The sequence below is a fragment of the Calliphora vicina genome, chromosome 2, assembly GCF_958450345.1.
Source record: "Calliphora vicina chromosome 2, idCalVici1.1, whole genome shotgun sequence".
Taxonomy (NCBI): domain Eukaryota; kingdom Metazoa; phylum Arthropoda; class Insecta; order Diptera; family Calliphoridae; genus Calliphora; species Calliphora vicina.
Window position 1 is genome coordinate 92,936,794 of NC_088781.1, and position 21,870 is coordinate 92,958,663.

Here is a 21,870-nt window from a genome sequence, read left to right on the forward strand (position 1 = left end):
CATACAATATACAACAAAAAACAGACAAGTGGCAACGCTGATCAGCTGACATACAAAATTAAAAAAAATCCAAAAAACGTAAACAATAAAAGTAACAGGGACATCTAAATAAAGAAAGTTGTTTGTTGTGGAAAAATGGAAAAGATAAGATTAATATCATAATTACGATATTTTGGTACTAATTTTATTGATAACTGTTCAATAATTGCAAAATCTCTACCAATATCTTGTAACTTAAACATTTTTTACTTTGTGACGAACTTTTTTACTCGGCGAAGAACAGCAGATGCTGTTGTTAAACGAGTTAAAAACAACTTCAGCTAGTTTTATATTTAGAGTCGACTTCAGCGTCAGAAGTATACTTTAACTTGCCTATGATAGACCTAAAGTCCACTCTTAAGTAAAGTCGAGTTTAATTCTCTTAAAATGTACTTTATTTTTGACTATGATTATGGGCCATGGTTTATAGAATACGGAAATGTGGAAGCCCGAGATCTAAAATGAAGGTCGTACATCTGGAACGACTAGCTGCCTATGGGAGAAGTGAATCTATGCCTATTCGGGACGAACAGGCTTAAGCGGGGCGCAGTTTTACGAAATTGTACTTGAATTCAAATATAACGATTTTAACGGCTGATTTAAAAGTATCATAATGCTTTCAAATAGCAGTGCTGTAATAGCAAACTGTAACATATCTGCGGGCATTATTAACATTGAATAAAAGCTTTCAGTTGACCATTGATCGTAAGTATGGCAACGCTGTTTGCTTCGACCGTATATTCGAATTCGAATATTCAGTTAAAGAACATTGTAGAAAGTACAACACAGATGGCGTATGTATTAGAAAGCTCTAGAATATAAGAGCTTTGACAGTTAAAGAGTAATCTAGAGTGGCAGAGGTTGCAGTCGTTAGTGAGTTTATCAGAGACGCTTTTCGAATAAACATCAACTGAGTGCCTTAAAGTGTGCTGTATTTTTATAACCTACACCACCATAGTGGGGAGGGTATTATGCGTTTGTGCAGATGTTTGTAACGCCCAAAAATATTAGTCTAACACCAACCTTAAAGTATACCGATCGACTTAGAATCACTTTCTGAGTCGATTAAACGATGTCCGTCCATCCGTCCGTCTGGTTGGCTGGCTGGCTGTCCATGTAAACCTTGTGGGCAGAGTACAGGTCGCAATTTTGAAGATATTGCGATCAAATTTGGTACATATTATTTTTTCGCCCCAAGGACCAAGCCTATTGAAACTGGCTGAAATCGGTCCATTATTTCACCTAGCCCCCATACAAATGTCCTTCCGAAATTGGACTTTTTCGGTTATAAATGTTTAATTTATAAATGTATCTCCACATGTATCCCTCTCGTGAACCTCATGATTTCTCCTAGTTTGCAACCAATTACGTCCTCTAGTCCATCGAAGAAACGAATATCGATTTGTTCTATTGTCTTTATTTCCTCGACTTACTCACACATCCTACAAAAATCGGGAGTGCTATTGTAATTCGCTGTCTATCTTCGCCCAACCTTAAGTCCACATTGGGTCATGTGGCCTATGACATCCGACAGTCCATTCTACCCAGGACCGCTTAGTAAATTTTTTCTATATTATAGGTATTCAGCCAGAATACCATATGGTTAATTTTTTCACAAAATGTTAGATGAGTTTTTTACTTGCAAACCAAGTCTCTGATTCAAAATTTAAAATCAAATTAACTTTAAAACATTAAAATAACAGTCGTGTGTTCATAGTATTTTTCTGGCTGAGTAATATTCAATGTACAATTTTTTATTTAGTGCAATGATTAAATATATATGTTTAAGACTATATGTAATACATAATTTTTTTAATATTATAATTCTTTGAAAATGTATATTTTAGAGCGATCAAGAAAAATGTCATAAACAAATTACATTTGCCTATGGCCATAGCCCACCACCTATAGAGCATCATTTAAATGTTCCTGATTCCGAAATAACATTGCTTACTCTACACCCATTGGAGTTGGCTAGGCAACTAACATTGTTGGAGTTTGAATTGTATAAAAATGTTAAGCCCTCTGAACTGGTGGGTTCTCCGTGGACAAAAAAGGACAAGGAACAAAAAAGTCCAAATTTGCTCAAAATTATGAAGCACACGACAAACGTTACGAGATGGATTGAAAAGTCTATAATTGAAGCTGAAAATTATGATGAGCGCGTTGCAATGGTAACTCGTGCCATAGAAATAATGATGGTCATGTTGGAGCTTAACAATTTTAACGGCATATTATCCATCAGTGCAGCAATGGGCAGTGCATCCGTCTATCGCTTAAAGTTAACATTTCAAGGTTTACCTGCGCGTTACGAGAAGTTTTTAGAAGAATGTAGAGAATTAAATGATGGACATCTAAAAAAATATCAGGAACGTTTGCGATCAATTAATCCTCCATGTGTGCCGTTCTTTGGACGTTATCTTACGAATATTTTGCATTTGGAAGAGGGAAATCCAGATTGTTTGCCAAACACTGAACTTATTAACTTTTCAAAGCGAAGAAAAGTTTCAGAAATCATTGGCGAAATACAACAGTATCAAAATCAACCCTACTGTCTGATGGTGGATCCTAAGATAAGGGTAACTATAAACATTTGATTATATTATTTCAATATATTAAAATTTTAAATACACGTTTTTTTTATTTCAGAATTTTTTAGAAAATCTAGACCCATTTAAGGGTATGTCAGACACAGACATATCAAACTTTTTGTACCATGAAAGTCTTCGCATTGAACCTAGAGGATGTAAACAACCTCCTAAATTTGTAAGTAAATTAATTTTACTTAATATATTAAAAATATATTAGAAATCTTGCATTTTTTTCCAAAATATTTAAATATTCTCACCCCATTTATATCCATATTCGGGTTTGCATTCAAATAATGTTCTTCCGAATAATCGAACAATTTCTTTGATTATTTTATTTTATATCATTCTAGAACAATTTTCATATATGGATATAAAATCCACCGACTAAAAATATAAGATATAGCAAACAAAATTGATGGATATCTCTTACCATTTTTTTATTGACAATGCTCCACTTTTTACCACATCTGAATAATTTAATGTCTATGCATGTGTCACGGGACTAGTGAGTTTAAAAAAATTTGCACAAATTCCCACAGAGTATACACTCGTGCATATTCCTATAAACGCACACTACTTTTTTTAAAAAGATTGTAAAAATTAAACATGAACATATTTAGGGGGCTACAAATTTATTTATTAAAGACTTCACTTAAAATATTTGCTGAATTCACAAAACCCCTTGTATCATTGTATCGAGTGTATTATTGAATTCAAATACAATAGTGTAAGCTTGTTGTTGGAAATTTTCATACAAAAATTAAATACACTTATACACTTTTATTTTGTATGTTTTTAAAAAGTTGTATTGGTTTACAGCTATAAATGTCTCTGAGCACACATATACGGGTATATGTGAGAGAGTAATTTGAAAAAAATGACAGTCGGTCTACTTGTTATACATACTACGCTTTCAAAAGCATTCATACAATATACAATGGGTGTTCACAAACTAATAAACAAAAATTTTATTTAATACAAGATACACGATACAAATTGTTGTGAATTCAGCAATTGTTTACAAAAAAATTCATTTGTACTTTATATTTTTTACATTAATTTCGAGATTAACAGCCATTTTAAAGGGTATTTTCCTATAAACGCACTTTAATTTATGGGCCACTGTAGCATTATTAATAATGTGTGGATGATCCTTTGTTATGGATTGTTTCAAAAATACGGCCTGGCATTGATTCCACTAATTTTTTAAGCAGATTGGAATCAGAATCACCAGACTTGTTTAATTCTTAGTTTCAGCTCTGTCACAGTCATTATGCTTTCATTCTGGGCATTATTTGCATAAACTTTATGGGCAATGTATCCCCACAAGTTCTCTATTGGGTTTAAGTCCGGACTACAAGCCGGCCAGTCCAACATAGGAAGACTATGTTCATTAAACCAAGATTTCGATTGCTTAAAAACATGGATTGCAGCATTATCTTGTTGGAATATGCAATCTTCATCCATAAATGAGAGAAGAGCATCTTCCAACAGTTCGTTATAAATCGCACTTTTTATTTTTGTCGGAACAAAACATATTTTCGACTTGCCAACTGCAGAAAACGCTGCCCAAACCATAACACTGCCACCACCGAAATTACGTTTTGACATCCGAACATCGTTTGATCTCAAATCGTGACAATACCATGAGTATGAGTCAGGACCGTCTAAATTCAATTTTTTTTCGTCAGAGAAAATTACTCATCTGTCCATTTCTTATATTTTCTTGCGAATTTTAGACGATTTTCTTTGTGGTGCTTTTTTAGCATTGGTTTTCATTTCGGCTTTTTCCATTTCATGTTTTCATCGTTTCGTAAAATGTGTGCAACGTGTTTGGAAGTCACTGGAAGATTCAATTTGTTCTTTATTTGTGTGGAATTCAATTTGTTGCGGGTTGCTTCTTGTTTTATTAGATTAAGTTGTATTCTTGTTAGTTTTGTATTTCCCTTTGTAGGTTTGCGGACTCCATAATTCCTTTCTTCAAGAAATTTCGCACCACACATTCCGAACGATCGATTTTACGTCCAATTTCTCTATTGGAACATCCTTGGTCGTCAAAAAATTTAATTTGAATATTTTCTTGATCGGACAAAAAAGTTCCCTTGGGCATCTTTAAAAGTGATGAAATTTATTGATTCAAATAGAAAAAGTTGCAGTAAATTGAGATGTTACTATTAGAAACGTACCTTTGGTTGAAAAATAAAACTAAAATTCATAACTTTTTTAAAAACAAATTTCACGCTTGCGTTTATACGAATCTTCCACTTAAAATAGCAAGAACCAAGAACATTTGATCGTATAATTAAGGCAAACAACAAGAATAAGAAAAAAAACTTAATTACTTTCAAAAAGTACCGTTAAGTTGTCTCATTAAAAAGGTAAAATTTTGCATTTGGATGAGAACAATAAAAATATAATAAAAATACAGAAACAAATTAAGTGCGTTTATAGGAATATGCACCAGTGTATTATATATATAAAGAAATCAAAATAAATGTATTATTTTACAATCAAAAACTTTGTATCCATACGCATTAAATATTTTTAAATTAAAAATATTTACCAAGAAGTTATACGGGAATACAAAATTAATATTTTAGTAAAAATTGTGCTAAATTTCCCAATTATTGATAAATTCATTGACATTTATTGTTGGGGGATAAGCTAGTTCCTATGCGCATTTCACTGGCCTAAGCAACCAGATCATCAGGAATCCTTTTATTTTATTTATTTAATCCTTAACCTTTTTAACCTTAACCTTTTCCCAAAAAGCTTTAGAAAAACTAAAGATATTATACAAATCAAACTATAGAGTGAATGAGAATTACAGACACTCAAGCTTTATTTGTAAAAATATCAAAGCTTAAACAAAACACCAACAATAAACATTGAGTTTATATTTTCTATAAGATTGACAATAAAATAAAATTTAAAAACTTACACCCATATGCATAAACAGTTTATAAATTTATCAAAGTTTTATAAAACAAAATTTCAATACAAAATCTGTTTCATAAACCTTTGATAAATTTATAAACTGTTTATGCATATGGGGGTTAAGCTCTACTAATGTTCTATTCGTGACTTTTAAAAATTTAAAATTCGTAGGAATAACAGTTTTTTTGGAATCGTAAAACTTGTGTTTTCTAAGATATACAGTGGTCGACATAAGTCTACGTACGACGACAATTTTTGCCACTTTATGAGAGAAAACCCGGTAAATAAAAAAATAATGCAGTTTTATTTGAAATCTATTTTTATTGCTATGCACCAAAAAAAATGTTGTTGCAATGTAAACTTGCAAAATTATTCATAAAAAACAATAAAAAAAAACATTGACAAAAGTCTACATACGACCACAGCATGTCCTGGTTTTTTTGAATACTAACAGATAAGCAATGCAATTTATTAAGTCTACAGTTCAAAAAATATTCAGTTACTTTGAAAACACTGGTACAGTTAAAAACAAGCTGCGAAGTGGTCGCCCAAAGAAACTACATCGTAAATACCATAAAATTGGCCGAAGAACTCTCAACAAGGTCAGAAGTTATTGTTTATCCACGAACAATTCAAAGAACCTTGGTAAACTTCGAACGGATCGTTAACTTCGTTTGGAGTTCGCCCAAAAGCATTTTGAAAAGGACATGGAATTCTGGAAGCAAGTTTTGTTCACTGATGAGTTGAAGTAGAACATATTTGGAAGTGATGGGAGAGATAAAGTATGGCGCAAAACAAATACAGCAATGGATTCGAAAAACTTACTTGATACAGTTAAGCATGGTGGTGGCAGTGTGATGGTTTGGGGTACTGTCGCTGCTTCTGGAGTTGGAAGTTTGTGATTATTGAGGGTAATATTGATCGTTATCAGTACAAATCCATTTTGGAACAATATTTGAGAGCACCGGTTGATATTTTAACTCTTGGTTAAAGTTGGATTTTTCAGCAAGATAACGATCCGAAACATACGTCTCAAATTGTCAAAGATTGCCTACTCTACCATGCCCACGACAATTGTACATACCACCTCAAAGCCCGGACTTAAATGTTATTGAGTACGTGTGGGAAATTCTACAACGGAAGATCCGAAAACATCTTATTACTTGTGAGGAGAATGTTAAAGGAGAAGCTTCCAGAAGAATGTCAAAATATAAAGTCCGCAGAACTGGAAAATTTAGTTACTTCGATGCCCAGACGCTTGTAGATGCCCGTGGTGGCCCAACGAAATATTGAATTTAATGAAAATTTGTATTCGCTGAAAAATGTTTATTTAGTGTACAGATCGTATGTAGACTTTTGTCAACATATTTTTTTAGTTTTTTGTGAATAATAGTTTAAATTAATTATAAATTTAGCGATATTTTTTTGTTATATTACTAAAAATGCATTTGAAATAAAACTGCTTCATTACTTTTACTTATTATGGTTTAGAAGTCCGCGAGTTACGAAAATAATGGCCGTACGTAGACTTTTGTCGGTCACTGTAGATTTTTTAATATCTACATTTTTTAAATGTATGAAAGGTTTATAAAATAAAATTTCCATACAAAATGTGATTTACCTATAAATCTTTGATAAATTTAAATTTTTTTATAAATATGCCTATTTTTTAATGTTTATAAATAACTTCTAAACAATATATAGTATTACATTTCAAAATATCTCTGACGATTTCAAGCATTGATGTTAATGAATAAAAACTAAAATTGTATAAGTTTATAGCAAATAATCACATTTATCGCGGTTTGCGTAGGCGTTTTACGTCATTGATAGTTTCGTACTAGATTAGAGAAGCAAGTTTCATTTTATCTATAATCTAGTACGAAACTGTCGATGACATAAAACGCCTACGCCAACCGGTATAATGGTGAATATTAAGTTATTTTAACTGGATATTTTTTTAAATAAAATTTTTGGTATATGTATAAGAACTTATATTTGCTTATTTTTATTGATTTACAGCCGAGAAAATGGAGTTCCTTAACACTAAAATCTCCGGGAATTAAACCTCGAAGACAAAATAATAGTAACCATAGCTCAAACAATACTGGAAGTCATACCACAAATAATGGCACACTAAATGCCGTGAATGTTGTTCATTCTCTAACCACTCGTTCACATTCATTTGTACCAGCTTCAGAAGCCAGTGCAGTAGAACAAAGTTCACCAATAAATAGTGGCGGCGTTAATACTCACAATCAGAATTCCAACAATGTTCAAGCATTTTCGGTTTTCGCTAACGTTATCATACCAGAGAGAAACGGTTCGAAGTGGACTTCCTCATCTACTTATAGCAGTAGTAGCCAGCAAATAATTAATAATACGTTTCCCATTGCCCCTGTTCCACCAGCAAGGACAGACATACATCAGTCAGAAGCAAATGGAGGGGAGGAGGCACCACTGTTGCCGAAAAAACCCAATTCAGCATCCAGTTCCCAGGCGGCGTTTAGTCCTACTTTTGGCGATGGTCCCACAGGAACATTGTCACGTTTAAATTCAGCTTGGAATGTGTCCGATGATTGTAGTGGATTGCAGCAACAAACAACCCAATTGTCTAGTAGCAGCATATACAATAACCAAGCTGAGACAGGCAGAGATACTGAACCTTTGCCGTCTCCACTTCCAAGAGTGGTAGTGAGTCCAAGACATGAAATTCATTCCACAAGCAACCGATCTCCATTCCATTGTGCTGCCACTTTCAGCAAAACTAACTGCAGCTCATCCAGCCATTTTAGGTAAGTAAATAACAGTTTATATACACATATACAGTGTTGGAAAAAATAATAGGGATTTCAGTTAGAATATTTGAAAAATGGAGTGGTTTTACAATCTGACATACATAGTTTCCGAAATTATTTTTTATTTATTTATTAATTTTTATTTCTCATAATATTAATTCTATTTACATTTGACTTATGATAGTAAAGAGTTTAGGAACAACGTTCCTTTTCTACTTAAATATAAATTTTTAAATTATAAAATCTATGTAAAGAAAATATATACAAGGAAGGAAAAAATTTACAAAAACCTATATGAAGTAGGGGTATAAGATAAAAGGAAGTTAAACTAAGGTAAATTAAGATAAAATTAAGATGGGATCAGTTCATTAATATGTTGATACTGTGATTCGATTTTATCATTTACGAGTTCGAAACCAGCTAGAACGTGTAGGCGACGAGTTGAATAGTGCCAAGGTAGTTTGAATATCATTTTAAGTAGCTTATTTTGTGCTACTTGGATTTTACATAAATGACATTTTGCAGACGTAGACCAAACTGGATCACAGTAAAACATTACGGGATGAAATATGGATTTAATGATAATTTTTTTTGTTTTCTATGTTAAGCTCCGACTTTCTGTTTATGATTGAGTACATCATTCGAATTATTTTGTTTATTTTATCAATTATATAGGGAAGGTGATTATTGAAGTTAAGTTTGGTATCAAGCATAACACCTAAGTATTTTACGTTATTTTCCCACGGGATGTCATGGTTCATAAATCCAAGCGAAGTTTGAGGAGTGTAACAATTCATACGCCTTCTCGTAAAATATATTACCTGAGTCTTCTCAGGGTTGATTAAGATTTTCCATTTATTAAAATATTTGTTCAAACCAGTAAGAGCTAACTGTAAGTTTGTTGTTGTTGTTGTAGCAGCATGAACAATTTACAATAATCAATCTGGATGTTCTGGTGGTTCTGCATGTTGTTCAAGTCCAAGAAATTGAGCTACTTCAACAGGATGAGTCCATAAATCCATTGGACTGAGTGAAGTAGGGTTGGCTGAACAGTTAAATATGTGGAGGGTGTCATGAGGACCCTGACCACATGCTGGGCATAAGTTAAGGACGGCACGGTCTATGCGAGACCAAAGGCATTAAGCCTGTTGCTCCATCCTGATCTAAGTTGTGCCAGAACGACTCTTGTTCCACGCGGCAGAACCTTCTCGGCGTCTGCTATCGGTGGTGGGCGACCTCCAAGTACGACATTCATACGGTATCCTGCTACCGCGGAATTGATGGCGTCTCTGTGAATGTCGTTCAAAGCTGTCATAAACGAGCGGCGATCAAATGGATCCTGCACATACCTCTGTATGTTCTCCTCGTATTTCCGAAGGTCCTGTCTGACATGCCTCGGGGGAGATTCCAACTGTGTGATGTTGAAGTTTGGATGACTCCTCCGATGACATCCCAGAAGGAACTGTTGCGTCAACATGACGTTGTGTTCCTTGACCGGTAGAACCTTGGTTTCCTCGTGAAGGTGGTGTTCGGAGGTTATTTGAAGGCAGCCTGTGACGGTCCTTAAGGCTGCGTTTTGACAGCTTTGAATATTTCTCCACTGGGTATCACTCAACGAAGGCGACCACACTGGAGCAGCATAGTTGACCACTGACCGGCCAATCGTTTTGTAGGTAGCAAGCAAGGTTTCTTTGTCCATACCCCAAGTACTGCCGGCTAGTGCTTTGAGGACCTTGTTCCTATTTCGCAGTTTATGCGTGATTGCAGTGGCGTGTGCTGAGGAGGTAAAAAGGCTATCAAAAGTGACACCCAAGATTTTCGGGTGGTTCACTGTCGGAATTTGTACGCCGTCGACCATGATGCCTAAATTCAGTTTTACCTCCTTCGTCCAGGTGGTGAAGAGTGTTGCTGATGACTTCGTTGGTGATAACTGCAGGTTACGTGCAGTGAAGAAATTGTGGATTTCATTGAGATAACCATTTACCATACCGCAAAGCTCATCAACGTTGTGACCTGTTGCCAATATAGTACAGTCGTCCGCATACGAGATTATCTCTACGCCCTGTGGGGGCACTGGGAGTTTAGAGAGGTAGAAGTTAAACAGGAGCGGCGACAGGACCCCGGCCTGAGGGACTCCTTGTTTAACTCTACGGGGTTTTGAGCATTTGTCTCTAAACTCCACGAACGACTGCCTGCCACTCAGATAGTTCACTATCCATCTCTTCGTGTTGTTGGGCATTGTGGACTGCAGGATGTCCTGGAAGAGTGTGGCGTGACTGACAGTGTCGAAGGCTTTCGACAGGTCAAGTACCACTAGGATAGTTCGTTCACAAGGCCTCTGCTGATTTAAGCCCTGTGAGATCTGAGTGACTATGGCGGATAATGCTGTGGTGGTACTGTGCATTTTACGGAATCCATGCTGGTGACGAGCAGCTGGTAGTTGACGGGTCAGCTGGGGGGAGGAGAAGAGCTTCGAGTGTCTTCGCTACAGGTGACAAGAGGGAAATCGGCCTGTACGATTGTCCCTCACTCGCGATTTTCCCAGGTTTTAGCAATGGGATCACTCGACCCATTTTCCAGACATCGGGTATTGTTAAGCTGCTCACTGACAAATTAAAAACCATTGTCAGGTACTCGACTCCCCGCTCGCCTAGGTGTTTTAGCATCAGCATGGATATCCCATCAGGTCCTATTGCCTTTGAAGGCTTAGCTGTGTTGATGGCTTCTGCAACTTCAGTTGGCGTGTAAAGTTGTGGTGTGTCCGAGACTGGAAGATCGTGTAGTTTGCGGACAATACTTCTTTTCGCCTTGTCTCTCTCGGGGTGCTCAATGAATTGTCGGCAAAAAGCTCGCGCGCACCGTTTAGGGTCGGATATGGTGGTATCTGCAAACTTAATCGCGACCCTATCATCCTTCTTAGTCGGATTGGAGAGAGACCGAACTGTGGACCACAACTTGCCAACTCCAGAACTTAAGTTGCAGTTCTTCAAATGATCCAACCATTTGTTTCACTTGTCCTCATTTACCAACCTGCTGATATCGCGGTTCAGCTGGGCGATCCTAGGGTCGTCAGGGTTGGTACTTCGGATGTCATCACGCTCATCTGCGAGTCCCGCTGCTTCTGCTGGGAAGTGCGGTCGCACTACGGATATTCTACCAGCGGGAATGAAGCGAGCGGCTGCTGCTGTGATGGTTTCGCGAAACTTCCTCTCTGCTTTGTGTACGTTGGAGGGAATCGGTAGACCATTGAAGATGCGGTCGGTAAATTCTCTGAAGCCGTGCCAGTCTGCTTTCTTTTGGTTGATGTAAGTTCGGCATTCAGAGACGATGAAATCGTTGGGTCTATCCAGACAAACGATTATGGGTAAATGGTCTGATCCTAGAGAAATAACTGCACGCCAGGTTGTGCAGTTAATCAGACCAGGACTCGCTATGGTGATGTCTGGCGAACTTGCGCAATTACCCATAATCCGTGTGGGGGCATCATCATTTAGTGTGCAGAAGGTGGATTCGTCAATCTGTTCCGCCAGTGACGCTCCTCTCTGGTCTTCCCCAAGACTTGAGTGCCAGAGCTGATGGTGAGCGTTAAAATCCCCTAGGACCAAACGAGTATCACCATCTAGTAAGGTCCTAATGTCGGGATGGTAGCCTGTTGGACAACTGGCTACAGATATTTTCCCTTGGAGGCCATTGCAGTTGAACTGCAATATGGATATCACCCCAGGTCTACGGACTGCAATCGATGGTGTGAGCGGCGATGGTTGTTGCTGCTGCTGTTGTTGTATTTGCTGCTGTTGTTGTGATTGCGGTGGGGAGGGTGGAGGTGTGGCGTAGGATGACGACGATGATGCCGAAGACGCCGATGAACTACGTCGCTGGCAGCATGGGGCAACGTAATTCTCCGACCACTCCCTTTCATGATTTAGTCCGGAACAATTCCTAAGGTGACACCAGCCCAAACAAGAGTTGCACCTTAATTGTGTTGACCTGCACCACATCTGGCAAACCGTGCAGAACCATGGTCCGGGATTTACTTCAATTCCGGCACGGACCAGTAGGATGCGGAGCAGCAATGCCGGAAGGTGCAGCTCCGTGATTAAAAATTGTAAAGTTGTTGTTGCTGGGTTGACAGCCCTTGGCCGAGTGAGCTCGGGTCATTCCGGTGCGTAGAACCGGCTGTCGTGGGAATGCTGTAAGTTTGTAATAATATCTGCTGAATATATATCCGAAGAAAGAATATAGATGTGATGCAGTTTGAAAATGTGGGGATATCTGCAGTAAATACGTTATATAATATTGGAGAAAGGCATGAGCCTTGAGGACAGCCGGCAAAAATATTGATTTGTTGCGAATAAATTGTACCTAAGTAAACATTGAACGATCGATTTTGCTGAATATTTTGAATAATTTTTATGAGTTCAATTGGGAAATTAAACTTTTTCATTTTAAAAATTAATCCGCTATGTCAGACAGAATCGAAAGCAGCTTTGATATCAAGTAAAACCATTCCTGTAGATTTGCCAATTGTAAAATTATTTTTAACTAAATTTCTAATTTTTAGAAGCGGTTGTGAGGTGTTATTGGTCTATATGAGAGTGGAGAGTCTGTTGGCTTACTTGGCTTAAGTATCGGAATAGTTTTAGCGATTTTCCATGCACAGGGAAAATTTGCTTAATTTTAAACATGCATTAAATAATTTTGTGAGATATTTGATACCTTTTTTCGGTAGGTTTTTTAAACATTTGTTATTAATACCGTCCAGACCTGGAGTTTTTTTTAGTTTTTAGCTTTTTTATGATTACAGCGACTTTAGAGGACTTGTGTTTGTAAAGCGGAAATGGTTTGCAACACTATCGACTTCTGTTATCGTAGTAGAATCACTAAGACTTGCTGAAATACAGTAGTTTAAATTAAAGCTGTGATCCAACATTTCAGCCTTCTCTTGCTGTGTATAACCTAATACATTGTTGTGTTTTAATGTTGGTATATTGACGGATTTTTTCCTTAAAATTTTTTAAATTTTCCAAAAAGGGGAAGAAGATTTGTCCAAATTGGACAGCATGTGATTCCATGATTTGTTTCTGAAGATGTTAATTTCCTTTGTTTAATTTTTATTTAAACGCGTCATTGCTCGGTGGTCATTATTATCTCTGAAACGCTTCCAGTTTCATTTTTCATTTTTATACCCTTCAGCTTCGTGAGAAGGGTATATATAAGTTTGTCATTCCGTTTGTAATTTCTACATTTTTCATTTCCGACCCTATAAAGTATATATATTCTGGATCCTTATAGATAGCGGAGTCGATTAAGCCATGTCCGTCTGTCTGTCTGTCTGTCTGTCTGTCTGTCCGTCTGTCTGTCTGTCTGTTGAAATCAATTTTCTGAAGGCCCCAGATATCTCCGGGATCCAAATCTTCAACAATTCTGCCAGACATACTTTCGAGAATTTTGCTATTTAAAATCAGCAAAATCCGTCCATAAATAACGGAGATATGAGCAAAAATCCGAGACAACCTCTGAAAATTTCATCAAAAAACACAATGTATTGCATGCTTTGACAAAAAAACAACAAAACGTATGCTTGGGTGTGCAAGCTTTGTGTATTTGGTTTTTTTTTTGTTTTTTGTTTCTTTTGGCGTTGTTGTTGTTTTTTATACAACTAAACGTTTGTTTGGTTGTGTGTTGGTTTTTTTTGACAAAAAAGCAACAAAACGTATGTTTTTGGATGTGCATGCTTTGCGTATTTTGTTTTTTTTTGTGTTTTGTTTCTTTTGGCGTTGTTGTTGTTTTTTATACAACTAAACGTTTGTTTGGTTGTGTGTTGGTTTTTTTGTCAAATAAGCAACAAATCGTATGTTTGGATAGAAGCATATGCTTTGCGTATTTTGTTTTTCTTTTGTGTTTTGTTTCTTTTGGCGTTGTTGTTTTTTATACAATTAAACGTATGTTTGGATGTGTGTTGGTTTCATTGACTTGCGTATTTTGTTTTTTCTTTTGGTGTTTTGTTTCGTTTGGCGTTGTTGTTGTTTTTTGTGTTCTTGATAAATTTAGGATGCTGTACGCTGAAAGTGGGCAATGTACATACATATATACTAATTATAAAAAATAATAATGCATCCACAACAAAGGTGAAGGGTATATAAGATTCGGCATAGCCGAATATAGCACTCTTACTTGTTTTTTCATTTATTTGTTTGTAATACAAAAAGCCTTCAAGGCCAAAAACGTATTACATCTATTTCCATAATATTATTTTAACATTATATAACATGAATATTATTTTAACAATATATTTTTTAATAAACAATTTAAATAAGCCAAAAGTATTTGTTAAACATAACGTAAATAAAAATTAATAAGTTAGATTAAATTCATTCGAATTGAAATTGAAATGTACACCCTTGATTCTTTGATATGACGTATAAAATTTGTTTCAAGACTCCCTATCAGTGGAGGCACACCATTTGCGTAACTATTTAGTGAGCTAAAAATTATACATTTATTAATTGGCCATATTGGGAAAAAGGTCAAGAAGACGTTTTCTAAATAACCTACATGAAAAAGAAAACACTCGTAAATCATTTGGTAAAATATTCCAGTATCTTGAACGATCGTTCAAAAACAGAACATGTTATAAGTGGTATAATAAGTTGTGGATTTCTAGTAGATCTTGAAAACATAAATCGTCCAAGAAGATAGTTTGGAATACCATATTTGATAATCTTGTAGAAATATATTAAATTTCGTAGTTTTACATACTGTCTGAAAGAACAAGATAGAAATTTGATAATAGCTTGAGATATGTGTTCATGATATCCAATACAATAAACAAACCGCACAATTCTCTTGACAACACGAAAGATTCTGTTCAGGATGTGCGAATTGGTACCAGAGTAGACCTCAATGCAGTAGTTTAGATGAGACATTAGCAAATGTGTGGGCTAACGTATACCTTATTCTCGTAGGCAAGTATAAACCAGTGTGGTATAGCCTTCTGAGTCCAAAAGTTAACCGAGAGGAAATAAAGTCAATATGTTCATCAAAATTGAGAAACTGGTCCATTACCACACCAAGACACTTAATTGAATCAACAAAGTTTATGTGTTTGCTACAAATTTCTATCTTGGGATATATATAATCTCGACGAGCAGTGCGAAACATAATGGCCTTGCTTTTGTCTGCATTTATCATAAATGAGTTTTGCATCATCCAATCGAGCAGTTTATCAAGCGTAAATTTTATAATAGCCTCTAAAACATCCGGAAAATCCCTGGAGGCACCGAACAACAGCTGGATATCATCTGCAAAAATGAATGGCTTTACTAAATCTAAATCAAAACAATCAACACAATCATTCATATATAAAAGGAACAAAATAGGTCCAATAATAGATCCCTGTGGTACTCCACATGTAATATCGACAATATCCGAATGGATTCCTTGTACACCAACATACTGTGATTTTTATCGTATACTTCGAGAGAAAATCGATTGCATTAAATGAATTACGACAGAAGTACTTTGCTATAAATTACATAAAAGTTAGGTGGGAATATCAGAAACCTAACAGATCGAAACTAACACAATGTAATAATTGCCAAATGTTTGGACACTGATCCAGTAGATGCATGGTAAAAACTTTTTGTGCAAATTGCGCAGGAAACCATAAAACGGTGGAAACCATAAAACGAAGGAAACCATTGTTAAATGCGCAAATTGTAAGGGCCCACACAAGGCTATGTCTCCTGACTGCCCTAATAGAGAAACATTTTTAAAAATTCGGCAACGTGCTCAACCAAAGAGTAGTGGTCAAAGAAACCAACAATTTAACAATAGGTCAAATTATAACGTTAATTTTCCAAATGTTCTAAACCAGAGCGAAACACCAAACACTTCAAGAATTGGCAATAGTTTACCATATTCACAAAACTTTAACAATAATAACCTTTTTTCATTTGAAGAATTAAAAAATCTTACGATTAGGTGCTGCTCCTCAAGCAGCTCACTTGGGTCCATTTAAATCTGATCCCATTGTGATCGATTGATTTGATTTCTAATTTAAGGAAATGTAAGACTCGTGAAGAGCAATTTGAGGTTGTTACCAACCTCGCTTGTAAGTTTCTTTACCAATGAATAACAATATAAAGTTATTACAATGGAATGCTCGTAGCATTCATAACAAAAAAGACGAATTATTCCACTTTTTGGAAAAAACTAATGTTGACATATGTCTACTATGTGAAACCTGGCTGAATGACAAAATTTCAATAAAACACCAAAATTTTTACTGCTATCGATACGATCGTCAACATAGTGGAGGAGGTGGAGTAGCTATCCTAATAAAATAGAACATACAGCATCAACTATTAGCTCCACAGAACATAATACTTGTTGAAAATATTGGTGTCAGAGTAAAATCAGGTAATGATTTCATAGATATACGCTATAGATAGATAGATATCGCGCTATTACCCTGGCGGATCGATAAGTAGGGATCATACCCGAAAACAAACATTTAATTCGGATCTTCGGAAACTTATAAGTACTAGCAATAACTACATTTTAGGAGGAGACTTTAATTGTAGGCATGTCTATTGGGGATGCCTCAGAAGTAATTGCTGGGGTAACATATTACATGATAAACTACAGCTCAATGAAACTCAAATAAAATTTCCTCATGATAATACATATATTCCGGCAGATCTCAGTAAGCAGCCGTCCACATTAGACTTCTTTCTAACTAATGTGTCGCAAAATATGTCAGCGGTCAAAGTAATAAACGATCTAAGTTCCGATCACCTACCAATTATGAGTGTTGTAAACCTAAGTTACGACAAGGTAGATAATTTGTGTTACGCTTTTAATAAAGCAAACTGGCCTCGGTTCGCAAAATTTATTAATAGAAATCTTCCCACACCAAACGATACTGATACAATAACCAATACAAATCAAATAGATAATATGATAAATGTTTTCAATAACACAATTAAAATGGGAATTGATGAATGTGTACCAAAACGTAATGTAGTACCAACGACAAAACCATTGCCAAATAACATTATAATTATGATACAATTAAGAAATGTATTCAGAAGAGTCTTATCTACACAATTCTTTGCCCACACACTGGGATATTTATCATAATACAACATCTTTGATTGATTTTTTTCTTGTTAGTGGTCAAGGTAATATTACCTTATCGGTAATATTATATCGATTTCAACATCATTAGATATCATGTGGATCATTTTAATTTTTCCTCATTTTATGATAATAACTGCGTAAATTAAATAAACTGAATATTTTGAATTCACTTCTGTCTGAATTGTATGAATTTGTGCCCATTATTAGATTTAGAGTTAGGAGAAAAAGAGATCCTTGGATGAGAATGAGAGAAGTTATTGTAGCAAGGTATCACAGAAATCGTGCTTATAGTGTATTTAAAAATAGTGGAACGGCAACTGATGGGTTGCCAATTAAATTCATAAAATTAGTTTTACCATACATTTTAGATCCTGTTTTGCATTTATTTAATATGATAATTACCACCTCTACCTATCCTAATCAATGGAAACTCTCCCGCGTTGTTCCTGTCCCTAAAAAAGAATCTGCCAATGATTTTCGGCCAATAAGCATTTTGCCAGCTATTTCTAAGATAATGGAACACGTATTGAAGGCCCAGGTTATCGATTATATTTCTCAACAAAATCTTATTAGTGACGTTCAATATGCATATAAAACAGGACATAATACTACTGGCATGCTTTTAGGTATTACGGAAACTATAAGGGACAATTTAAACAGGAACAGTAATTGTGTTATGGTTTCACTGGACCTTTCAAAAGCATTCGACCGTTTGGATCATTCTGTTCTTATTCGAAAGCTAAGAGAAAAGTTTAAGTTCTCTGTGATGGCATGTAGACTGATAAATTCTTATTTAAAAGGAAGATCACAGTATGTTGGTGTACAAGGAATCCATTCGGATATTGTCGATATTACATGTGGAGTACCACAGGGATCTATTATTGGACCTATTTTGTTCCTTTTATATATGAATGATTGTGTTGATTGTTTTGATTTAGATTTAGTAAAGCCATTCATTTTTGCAGATGATATCCAGCTGTTGTTCGGTGCCTCCAGGGATTTTCCGGATGTTTTAGAGGCTATTATAAAATTTACGATTGATAAACTGCTCGATTGGATGATGCAAAACTCATTTATGATAAATGCAGACAAAAGCAAGGCCATTATGTTTCGCACTGCTCGTCGAGATTATATATATCCCAAGATAGAAATTTGTAGCAAACACATAAACTTTGTTGATTCAATTAAGTGTCTTGGTGTGGTAATGGACCAGTTTCTCAATTTTGATGAACATATTGACTTTATTTCCTCTCGGTTAACTTTTGGACTCAGAAGGCTATACCACACTGGTTTATACTTGCCTACGAGAATAAGGTATACGTTAGCCCACACATTTGCTAATGTCTCATCTAAACTACTGCATTGAGGTCTACTCTGGTACCAATTCGCACATCCTGAACAGAATCTTTCGTGTTGTCAAGAGAATTGTGCGGTTTGTTTATTGTATTGGATATCATGAACACATATCTCAAGCTATTATCAAATTTCTATCTTGTTCTTTCAGACAGTATGTAAAACTACGAAATTTAATATATTTCTACAAGATTATCAAATATGGTATTCCAAACTATCTTCTTGGACGATTTATGTTTTCAAGATCTACTAGAAATCCACAACTTATTATACCACTTATAACATGTTCTGTTTTTGAATGATCGTTCCTTATAAGATCTGCAAGATACTGGAATATTTTACCAAATGATTTACGAGTGTTTTCTTTTTCATGTAGGTTATTTAGATAACGTCTTCTTGACCATTTTCCCAATATGGCCAATTAATAAATGTATAATTTTTAGCTCACTAAATAGTTACGCAAATGGTGTGCCTCCACTAGGGATGTCAATCCCGAAATCCCGATCCCGAAAATCCCGGGATTTTTCGGGATCGGGATTTCCCGAATCCCGGGATTTGTGAAAAAGAATCCCGGGATTTTTCGGGATTAACAAATCCCGAAATATTATGAGATTTTTGATATTTTAGGAAGATTTTTGAAGCACCCAAAATACTTAGAAAGTTAAATTTCAGCATATTTATAATACTAATCTCTCTTCAAATCCAAACGCAGCCAGATTTTTTCATTTGAATCAGGGAGCAGCACGTCTCCCTTGCATTGACAGGCTTTTACACAATTTACACTTTTACGAAATTTATGTTCAAGTTATTTTCTGAAGGGGACTAGGGGCAAATGCAGCCCGATTACCGCAGTATTCTACAGTATAATTTCAGAGTACTTACAACTTATTTTGTGGAAAATTTTATAAGGATTGCCGCATAATCAAGATATTTATGACTGCTCAAACAGTACTCCGGGGGACAATTGTATGGAGCTAGCGGAAATCATGGACCATTTATTTTAATTTAATGCATTAGTTTTTGATTTGTTATATTTTTACTTAAATATATTAATGAAATTAATTGTTTTTATTGTTGAATTTGATGTTTTTGACGTTTAAGTAAAATCCCGAAGTCCCGAAAAATCCCGAAATCCCGAAAAATCCCGGGATCCCGAAAAATCCCGAGGTCCCGAAAAATCCCGGGATCCCGGGATTTACATTTCTAAAATCCCGAATCCCGGGATTTATAAAACCCAGTCCCGTTTGGCATCCCTAGCCTCCACTGATAGGGAGTCTTGAAACAAATTTTATACGTCATATCAAAGAATCAAGGGTGTACATTTCAATTTCAATTCGAATGAATTTAATCTAACTTATTAATTTTTATTTACGTTTTGTTTAACAAATACTTTTAGCTTATTTAAATTGTTTATTAAAAAATATATTGTTAAAATAATATTCATGTAATATAATGTTAAAATAATATTATGGAAATAGATGTAATACGTTTTTGGCCTTGAAGGCTTTTTGTATTACAAACAAATAAATGAAAAAATAAATGAAAAATGTGTTCATTGTTACTGTCTCTGGCTCTAGTGACCATTTTAACATCCATACATTTAAGAACTAGATTTATGAGGCGGGCCTTAATAATAGATGGATCAGTTTTATCTAATCCTAACAGCACAACTTTATAAGGCTTTTCATTTTTGGAAGTAAATGTAAAATACTCAAGCTGGAACTTTTTAGTGAGAGCATCACAAACTTTATTGAAATCTTCTTTATTGGTGCAAAACAATTTCAAACCAATAGATATTTTTCGAATTGAGTAATCTTTTACTGCTAAAATTCTACATACTTCATGTACCTGTTCAATTTTACATTTTAAAATTGTTATCGGGGGAATGTTTTCTCTAACAGCTGGGGTCTATTTCACTTAGCTACAAGTTCACAATTATAAGTGTTTTTGCCTGTAAAATTGTGAACTTGTGAATAATTATGTTTCATCAAAATACAATTACAAGTTTGTAGCTACAAGTGAATTTTACAAGTCACAAGTCTACAAGTCATACTTCTACAAGAGGTTTTGTTTCACAAAACAAAATTTGCACTTGTAAACTTGTAGAATTGTAGGAAAAAAGCTTAGGGTCGACGGAGACCCTCTGAAATATTTTTACAAGTTACAAGTGAATGATAAATTGAAATAAAATTTGAGTTTTAACTGAAGAACGTACGAATTTTCGTAGAAGGCAGACGTGTTTTGCTCAAATAATAAAATAAAATTATTAAAAAATTTTTCTTTTTGAAACTTAAGAACTAAAAAAAAAAGTCTTCAAATTAATAAATTTGTCCTTGAATATGGATAAAAATCTTGTACCAATTGGCAATCAAATTAAAAAACCACCGGATAAAGGTTGGAATTATTCATCAACTGTTACTAGCTGTAATTCGGCTCAAAATTATGGATTTTCAAAGCCACCCAATAAAAGTCAATATCTTAATAATGGCCCTGGGTCTTCCTCAGATGATCAAAATTCAAAATCCTCTAATCCACATCAATATACTGTCAATGGATCTAGCTCAATTCTACTATTACAAAAGGATAACAATAAGAAAAAGGAATTCCAAAGGCGATTTAAAAATAGATTTATCTAAATTACGTCATGTTGATATTATTAGTAGGCCTTGCTCTAGTCAAAATAGGTTTTCAATTTTAGAAAATTTGAATCTTGAGGCAAATCAAATTAATAATGTAAAAAAAATCCGGTTACGAAAAAGCAAAGTATTAACAACAAATTTTGTCCACCTATTTTCCTCTATGGAGTTAACATTAAATCGTTGGTGGAACAATTAAAAGCAAAGGAACTTGAATTTAAAATAATTAATAAAAGTAATTTAAAAAGTAAACTTTACTTAAAAGATGTTTCGGCACATTCTGAGATGATGTTATTACTTAGAGAAAAGAATATTGAGTCATATTCGTTTACTCCTTCGGAATTAAGACGTCAATCCTTAGTACTACGAGGA

General features: G+C 35.0%; 1 protein-coding gene across 3 annotated transcripts in view; it reads left to right on the plus strand.

The window, feature by feature from the left end:
- Positions 1-21,870, plus strand: part of Sos (Son of sevenless) — a 119,303-nt gene that overhangs the window by 64,767 nt on the left and 32,666 nt on the right. For all 3 annotated transcript variants that reach the window (XM_065502144.1, XM_065502141.1, XM_065502143.1), the window contains 3 exons: positions 1,887-2,618; positions 2,689-2,805; positions 7,590-8,362. In XM_065502144.1, the coding sequence (XP_065358216.1) occupies positions 1,887-2,618; positions 2,689-2,805; positions 7,590-8,362 (1,622 nt within the window). The remainder of the gene's footprint in view (positions 1-1,886; positions 2,619-2,688; positions 2,806-7,589; positions 8,363-21,870) is intronic.